This window comes from Puma concolor, chromosome E1 (genome assembly GCF_028749965.1).
Source record: "Puma concolor isolate L17-30 chromosome E1, mPumCon1.1.hap2, whole genome shotgun sequence".
Lineage (NCBI taxonomy): Eukaryota > Metazoa > Chordata > Mammalia > Carnivora > Felidae > Puma > Puma concolor.
Genome location: NC_141680.1, coordinates 57,263,489 through 57,272,669, shown reverse-complemented (window position 1 = coordinate 57,272,669; position 9,181 = coordinate 57,263,489). Strand labels below are relative to the sequence as shown.

General features: G+C 49.5%; 1 protein-coding gene across 1 annotated transcript; it reads left to right on the top strand.

The window, feature by feature from the left end:
* The first annotated feature begins 518 nt into the window (after positions 1–518).
* LOC112864486 (protein CD300H-like) lies at positions 519–9,181 on the top strand. Its single transcript, XM_086687980.1, is given in 4 exon segments — positions 519–737; positions 6,030–6,387; positions 7,225–7,313; positions 9,044–9,181. Coding segments are annotated over 4 exon segments (531 nt in total). The 5' UTR covers positions 519–697; the 3' UTR covers positions 9,088–9,181.

Sequence of the window (9,181 nt, the reverse complement as noted above, 5' to 3'; positions counted from 1 at the left end):
ATTCAAGGCCTCTGGGGTCTGGTGAGGCCAGACCAAGAGTTGGGGACTGGCAACAGGAGAGCCCACACCAAAGGTGGCCCCAGCCTCACACTCCACTCCACCAAGAGCAGGAGACGAGGCGAGCTTCACGTGGGGCCCCTCTGTGGTCACACTGTGCCCCACTGAGAAGGGCTTGATTTAATGCTCTGTTGTCCTGCCGGCTCGAAATGGTTGGTGATTCTAGGACAAAGGTATTTTCATTTTGCACTGGGCCCTGCAAACGGCTGGTCTTGTCCAGAGGAGGCTTCGTCATGCCTGTACCCGCCAGCCACGCCAGCCACAGGACATTTGCTATTCATAGAGGGAAGGGCTTGCTCGGAAAATCTAGAAGGAAGTCAGGTGGGCCCTTCCCTGCTGTGGCAGGCGGGTGTGTTGGCTGTGGTGGAGTCATGGTAAGGGTGTTATCCTCACAGGAAGCAGAAACCAGAACCGTGCATTCAAATGTCTCTGAGGAAAATTTTAGCAAGTAATCGACTGGCCACGTGATGCCCTGAGCCCCTCGCTTCCCCCATTTTCTGACCAGTCCTGAGAACAGAACCAAGAGGCTGAAGAAGGAAGCAGAGAAGTGCTAAGAAATACAGAAGAGGGGGATGTGGTGAGCGGCCCCTGGGGGAGGGGTTCCAGCTGCAGCAAGAGAGACACCCAGAGGGACGGGGCCATGTGGCTGCCATCGGCTTTGCTGCTGCTCTCTGTCCCAGGTGAGCGGGGCTGGGCGCAGGTCTGGGTGACAACGGTGTGGGGAAAGGTTGGTGATGGGGAAGGGAAGAGATGAGGACACAAGCAAAGAGAGGAAGGGGTGAGCTCGGAAAAACCTCACCCAAACGAAGAGGAAGAGGAGTTGATGGTAAGCTGATGCTTCCCACAGGTGAGCACGTACTGAGCCCTAAAGATATTGGCTATTTTAATCCTGATGACCACCATTTTGAAAATCAAGAAGGCTGTTTTTTAAAAAAAATGTTTATTTATTTATTTATTTTTGAGAGAGAGAGAGAGAGAGAGAGAACAGACGTGGAGGAAAGGCAGAGAGAGAGGGAGACAGAATCCCAAACAGGCTTCGTGCTGCCAGCGCAGGACCTGACATGGGGCTCGAACCCACAAACCGTGAGATCATGACCTGAGCCAAAATAAAAAGCTGGACACTTCACCAACTGAGCCACCCAGGCACCCCGTCTTTTTTTTTTAAGTAGGCTCCACGTTGGGCGTGAGGTTTGAATTTACAACTCTGAGATTAAGACCTGAGCTGAGATCAAGAGTTGGACGCTCAACAGACTGAACCATCCAGACACCCCAGGAATAATGTCTTATGCACCAGGCCAGGGCGAGGGGAGCAGAGAGCTAATACTAATTGGGCTAATCGATGTGTTCACCCAGTTTTCCCCATAATCTAATCCAATTTTTATTGCAATCCTATGAAAACAGGAGACCATGATGCAGAGACAGGCAAATAATTTACCCTAGACCAATTCATGCAAGGCAACCAAAGTTCAAAGAGAATACGTTTATTGCCAAGATCACTGCTCTTCTTATAACAATTATAGTCAAGGTCATCACTTTTTAAAAATAATACAATGGTCACTTACTACATAAGCCTCCTTGTGAATAGCTGTTCATGTATCCCAGGTGCTGATGCACCCCCCATGGGGGGTTCTGTGCCTCCAACAGGTCTGGGCTGGCCCCAGGGGCCCTGCACTGTGAGCTGCTGGATGGTGACACTGCTGGAAACTTGTCCATCCTTGTCTGAGAGTTTCCATAAATGATGTTTCTCTCTTTTTTGTTTTTAAACACGAAGGACACTATTTTGTTATAAAAGGGGAAAGAATCAAGACAACTCACCAGTTTGCTCTGATCCTGTGGAAACACAAATGTAGCAATTAGAAATCAGAGTAATCCAATGTCAGTGCTAACCGTCAGAGCCCAAGGAGGAAAAATCTTTATTTCATTAATCCCATTTCCCCACCTCTAGCTGTATTAATCAAGGTGCACCAAAACCCTTAAAAATATCACTCCCATGAGATTGAGCCCTGAGTCAGGCTCTGTGCTGATAGCATGGAGCCTGCTTGGTATTCTCTCTCTCTCTCTCTCTCTCTCTCTCTCTCCCCCCTCCCCCACTCGTGCTCTTTCCCTGTCTCTCAAAATAAATAAACAACAAAAAAGACCCTTAATATAAATATCACTCCCAAAATAGGACACTAAAACTCAGAACATAAAGATACTCTGCGTGATAAAGCTGAACAGAAAAACGCACTTTAGACTTTTAAAACTTGACCAACTTTTAAATAATATTGCTTTACAGAGATTATTTAATTTAAAAAATTTAGGGGCACCTGGGTGGTTCAGTCAGTTAAGTGACAGACTCTTGATTTCGGCTCAGGTCATGATCTCACAGTTCATGGGTTCAAGCCCCCATGTTGGGCTCCGTGTTGAAAGCTCAAAACCTGCTAGGGATTCTCTTTCTCTCCCTCTCCCCCCCCTCTCTCTTTCTGCCCTTCCCCTGCTTGGTCTCTCTCTCAATAAATAAACTTTAAAATAATAATAATGATAATAATAATAAATTTAAAAACTAATGCACATTCTAAACATCCAGTTTTGGTAATCAAGATAAAGTAATTTTATTACAAATTTCAGGATCTAAAAGTAATTTGTTACATTTACTAAGATAAATCTGAAATGGCCTGTATCAAGCATGTGTGTCCTGCATAGTGACCCTGTGATCCTCAGGCATGAAAAGACACAGTCCCACCCCTCCCCCTTTATTGATGTGATCAGCCAGGTGAAAAAAAATTATGCTGAGTCTCAACTAGTACATACTGATTAGGATCATTTTGGTTTATCACTCTGGCATTTAGATTATGAAGAGTTCAGGGAAAAAAGCCTCATTCTTGAATTCTGATAAGCCAAACTAAAGTCTCAAGGGTGGCCTCCAGAAATTCAAGGTTCTCTTTTCCTACTTATTTCAATAATACTTAGGAGATTTTCTGTATTTATTTATTTTTGTTTAAAAAAATTTTTTTAATGGGGGCGCCTGGGTGGCTCAGTCAGTTAAGTGTCCGACTTCAGCTCAGGTCATGATCTCACAGTCTGTGAATTCAAGCCCCACGTCGGGCTCTGTGCTGACAGCTCAGAGCCTGGAACTTGCTTCTGCTTCAGATTCTGTGTCTCCCTCTCTCTCTGCACCTCCCCTGCTCATGCTCTGTCTCTCTCTCTCTTTCTCTCTGTCTCAAAAATAAATAAAAACATTAAAAAAATTTTATTTAAAAATTTTTTTAATGTTTTTATTTATTTTTGAGACAGAGAGAGAGAGAGGGGAGAGGCAGAGAGAGACAGCGAGACACAGAATCCGAAGCAGGCTCCAGGCTCCAAGCTGTTAGCACAGAGACTGACAGGGGGCTTGAACTCACAGGGGGCTTGAACTCACATGCCATGAGATCATGACCTGAGCCGAGGTCAGATGCCCAATGGACTGAGCCACCTAGGGACCCTGACACTTTCTGTATTTAATAAGAGTTATAATTCAATTGGTCTGTAAGCCCAAGTCCAAAAGTCCTTGCCCCATGGCAAGAGGCCGCACAGGAGCTGGTTGACCAGTAAGACTAAGACCAGACAAAAGGAAAACACACTCACCAGGGTTGTAGACAATGACCTTCCAGCAACAGAGACAAGCCCAGCGGGATGGCCATACACAAGAGGGCCTGTGGAGACCTCAAGCTACGCCATCCTCCTGCTTCTAAAGGAGATAAATCTCTCTCTGTCTACCCGGTTACTTGCCATTACACTTAACAGGCAGGTCTCTTTTACTTTATATTTATTTCTTTTTAAGATTACCAAAGGCTTCGACTTACAATTGGAGCTGTAGGAAGCCTCTGGGGCTTGATGGGTGCAGAGCATGCACTGTCCTGTAGGATCTTAGAGAGAACCCGGGCCGGGGAGGAGCAGTGCAGCACCCCAGAGATAGCTGAGACAGCGGGGGAGAGAGCCCTCATGCTTCAGCAAGGAGAAGGTGGGGAAGAAAAACCACAAGGAGGGTTGTGGGGGCGGGGGTGGGGGAGGGGATGCCGGGCTGCCTCAGGGTCAAGGTCAGGGTCTAGGTGTAACAGAGCATCTCTAACAATGTTTTCTTACCCAGACCTGGGGAAGCAGCTCCAGATCTCGAAGGCTAGGACTTAAGCAACTGAAAGAGTAGGTAAGGTGGAAAGCCAGTCCTAAAGCGTCCCCGACCCCATCAGAAACGCAGAGAACAGCGCCCCCACAGCCTGAGCCTGGGACAGCAGCAACTGCACACGGTTCAGTGTTGTGGCTCCCAGTCCCCCCAGCCGGAAGCCTGCGTCGGGAGGGCCTCAGACTGGGGCATTTTGCCCCGTTGAGCAAGGTTCCTCAGTCTCTCCACTGTTGGCATTGGGGCTGGACCATTCTGTGTTGAGGGGCTGCCTTGTGCGCTTCAGGATGTTTAGCGGCATCCCTGGCCTCTGCCCACTGGATGCCAGGAGCAACTCCCCACCCCTCCAGTTGTGAACAACCAAAAATGTCTACAAACATTCCCAAATGTCTCCTGGGGGAGCAGTATCACCCCTTGCTGAGAACCACTGCTTTGCAGATTATCGGTGGGAGAGGCAGACAGCCTTGTGATGTAGAATATCAGTCAGTGAGCCACTTGAGTTTGCTTGCTGGGAAATCCAGTGAGAAAATGCAAGGTATTTAAAATGAGGAAGCAAAAATTAGTTGGGTATTTTGCCCAAATAATTTCTCACTGTCCTTTTGCCCTGGGTTAACCTCCTTCCTTGTTAAGAACACATGAGACAATGGGGTGCTTGGGTGGCTCAGTCGGTTAAGTGTCGATTTCAGCTCAGGTCATGAACTCATGGTTTGTGGGTTCGAGCCCCGTGTCGGGCTATGTGCTGACAGCTCAGAGCCTGGAGCCTGCTTCGGATTCTGCGTCTGCCCCTCTCCTGCTTGTGCTCTGTCTCTCTCTTTCTCAAAAAGAAAATAAACATAAAAACATTTTTTTAATAACAAAAAAAGAACAGATCAGACAATAGCTGTTCCTTGGCGTAATGAGGACTCCTCGGGGGCCTGGGACCGGCATGGCAGGAAGCACAGGGTTTAGGGGGCTGGGTCCTAATCACTTCATACTGGAGCTTCCTGGGTGACTGGGGGAGGGAGGACAATGTCAAAACCTTGGATTTGGCAGAAGAGCTAGAGATGAGGCCCAGGGCATGGCAAGGCTGGTGGGTGGCTGCCAAGGGGTGGGGAAGGGAACAGTGTGGAGCAGGGAGTCCCTAAAGATGTCAGGTGATGGCAAGTGTTGCCACAGGTTTCTGTCCCAGGAAGGACATCGAGTGTGAATGTCCTTGAATCAGAGCCCAAATGAACCCCTTCCTGATGGTCTCTTTCTACCCCTGGCTGACTCCCATCTCCAGCATGACCCAGACATATGAACAGGAGGTCCCACCTATACAAGCAGGGATTATAAGCTTGGGGCTTACAGGTGATCATTTGGGAAGGGGACATAGCCAGAAGCTGAAGGCTTCCTTCTAGCTCTCAATACTGTGCTTCATCTGGACTTCCTTTGTTCCCATTCTTGCTTCCTGTTTTCTATTCCATCTGTCCATCCATCCATCCAACCATCCATCCATCTGTTTATTCAGAATATACTCAGTGGCTTCATTCAGTTCTTGGTAATTGATGGACACAGCCATTTTCTCTAGGTACTGACAGGTCTGGGGACCCAGAACCTATCTGAAGTCACCCAAAATCTTCCTCTCCCTCCACTTCTAAGTTAGCTGAGCCCACACAGGCTCTCTGTGTCTCAGAATCTCACACCAGGGAGCTTCAGAGGTCTCCCCCTTGTGTCCACCTACAACCCATACCTCTCGGTTCCTGACCCCTCCCTCCTTGAGCCTTAGGGTGACCTCTGGGTTTCCAGGGGACCTGACCCTCAAGGCCCCTCCAGTCAAGGCTCTTCAGGTGAAGAAAGCACCGATGGTCTTTTTCAGGCTTCTCATCTCTGAGGGGCCCCAGCACTGTGACAGGCACCGAGGGGGGATCCCTGAGCGTGCAGTGCCGGTATGAGGAGAAATACAAGGCATTTACCAAATACTGGTGCTGACAACCATGCTTGCTACTTTGGAACCAGATGGTGGAGACCAGAGGGTCTGAGGGAGAGGTGCGGAGTGGCCGTGTGTCCATCATGGACCATTCTGCAGACCTCACCTTCACAGTGACCTTGGAGAACCTCACTACAGATGATGCAGGGAAATACAGATGTGGGATCGCGACAATACTGCGAGAAGAAGGACTCAATGGCTTCCTGCCCGACCTCTTTTTCCAGGTTCAAGTGTTTGTTTCCCCCAGGTAAGACCCTACTTTCCTCCGGTGCCCCTGAAGAAGGGATCTGAGCTAATTAATGCCTGCAGAGCACCTGAGGAAATCTCAGCTCGGGAGAAAAGAGCCAGCCCCAGTGTTTGTGCCTTAGAGACTCAGTGGGCGCGCTGTGTGGGTGTGAGTGTGTGGGAAATATGGGTGGGTGGGAGTGTGTGTGTGTGAAAGAACACGTGTGTGCATGCATGTGTGAGAGAGTGTGTGTGCGAGTGAGGGTGTGAGGGACAGTGTGAGTATGACATCCAAAGCCCCTGCTGTTGCCCCAGGTCCTGACAATATTTGTGGGCCTTGAGGACTGAGGCTGGTGTCGCTGCAGAGGGTCCTGTGACATGTGCTTCTATCAGGCCCAAGGGGCTCCTGCCGCCCTCCTGTCCTCACAAGACTGCGTGTCTCCACCTTCAACCTTCCTTGAATCGACCTCTCCGATGTTCTGCCAAGGGGGACCAGGCAGGATGGCTGCACTGGCTGGAGAGGGGGCACCTGAGGTCTCACTTTTGTGCCAACTTTCAAACACTCCTGTTTCCAGTGAGATGAGGGACACTGAAATGCTTCATGGGGAAGGCGATGGCTCTCTGGTCCTGGTTTATAACCTGTCCATCTGCAGAGCAGATTGGGATGGCGTGGGGTGGGGATATGCCACACTCTGGCCAGGTCTGGGTCTGGCAAAGGGGAGACAGTGGTCCCGGAACATCCAGCCCAGTCCCTTCCCTGAGTTCCCCCTGCTTTGTGAACTCAGAACCCTGCAGGTGACAGGTGCCTAGCTAGGGAGAATCATGCACCGGGCACTGGGCCTCTGTTTTTCACCATCAGCCTTCACGATAGCCTCCAGCAGCAAGAGCTCTGTGACATTGGGACCTCCAACGTCCCTGGTAGTGAGCACAGATCCAGCCAACACCAAGGTAACATGCGTGTGTCCCAGTGTCCTTTACCACTGCCTGGCTCCTTCCCTAGGGAGGGGCTTCCTAGATGCAAGTTTCCTCAACTATTCACTTATTCAACAAGCATTTAATTTGCTTGTTATGTGCCAGGAACTGATGTAAATGCTAGGAAATCCCATTCAAATGGGTAGATTTAGACAATGGGTAAATGGATAGAAAGACAGACAATTAGATGATACGGATAGTTGATGGATGGATGGATGATGGATGGATGGATAGATGACAGATGGATGGAAAGATAGATAGATAGATAGATGGAAGAAAGATGTCCGTTAATAATAATTCCTGCGGAGGAGAATTAAGCAGGTGTCAAGGATAGGGTGATGGGGCATGTGGGAAGATTATGGGACATGATGAAAGGAATCAAGATTCATTGAAAACAAATAACCAAGAGACTGTTTCAGTCTGAGTTTCTTCAAAATCAGATCTTGAGACAAGGACTTACGTGCAATTCATTTATGGAGAGGTGATCCCAGGAAGTATAGTGAGGGAGCTGGGAAGTGGAAAAAGCCAGCAAAGTGTAACTTTGACAAAAGGAGCTATCACACTAGTAACTGGGCTCTGTCCCACTGGGTGCCCTGGGAGATACCACATAGGACATAAGACATTCCTCAGAACTCTCCCACTAAGTGGTGAAGAAGTTGAGGTAGTGATCCACATACATCTATTCTCATGGTGGAGGAAGATGGCGGGCTTTGCTATTTTCTTAGAGTAATGAAGGAAGGCCTCTCAAATGAAGAGACATTTGAGCAGAGACCTGAAGGAAGCAGGAAAGCCAACCAAGCAAGAATCTGGAGAAAGAATATTGCAGGCAGAGAGAGGGTCACTCTTGGGACCATGGATTCTGTGGCACTTCTGGCCTATTCTGCTCAGCAACCACACACTCCTATAGCTAGAGAGAGCCCTCAGGCAAAGAGATGAGCGAGTTGGAGGTGGGAAACCACTGGCGTGTCCAAGACTACCCACAGCTGCCCAGAGCTCAAGCAGGCAAAGAGCACATGAACCAGGGTGCCAACAGGGTTTGCAAGAGGGGCCCAGTGCATCAGTGGAGAGGGGCAGGCATCAGCCAACCCTTCAGGCTGCGAGCCTGGCAAGGGGTTGGGAAGGTAAAGAGCTTAAACAAAAGCCCAGTGTGGGGGAGGGGACACAACATTTGTGAGAAGCTGAGGTGGTGTTAAGTACTGGGACTCAGGGTGTGAGAGGATTGCCAATGAGCTGAACTTGGGGGGGGGTCACTCCTGGGGCTTGATGTTGTTGAACAGTTTCGGCAGAAGAGCTGCTCCCATGATGGACAGTATTGAAGGTGAGTCAAGATGAATTTGAGCTAGGAATTCACTCAAAGGGGGCATTTCATCCTTGAAGTCGGGGCCAGCAGGAGCTGAGTTCCTGTGAGTGTTGAGGACTGTGGGCTCAGAAAGCTGTTTCCGGGGGTCTCCCTTCCTCTCCGTTCTTCACCACTGCATCCTCTTGCGTCTGCTGCGTCCTGACGCTCAAGGTCAACTCTTGAGCTGAAGGACAGGAGTCTGTGGCCCTCAGCATGGGGCTGTCCGGCCCTGATACCAACCAGCTTGGACATTGATACTGACTTTTGAGGCAATGGGACCTGAGCACAATAGCAGGTGGGGAAGAGGCAGAGCCTGGGCCTCCTGTGGAGGAGGAAACTCCTGCCAGTCACCGTGTTCCTCCTACAGGTCCCTGCCTGACCGCGTCCACTTCCTGCTCCTCATATTCCTGAAGGTGCCCCTGCTTCTGATTATGCTCAGTGCCGTCCTCTGGGTGAACAGGCCTCAGTGGGCAATTTGTGGGAAACACAGTCAGCCTGATGACGA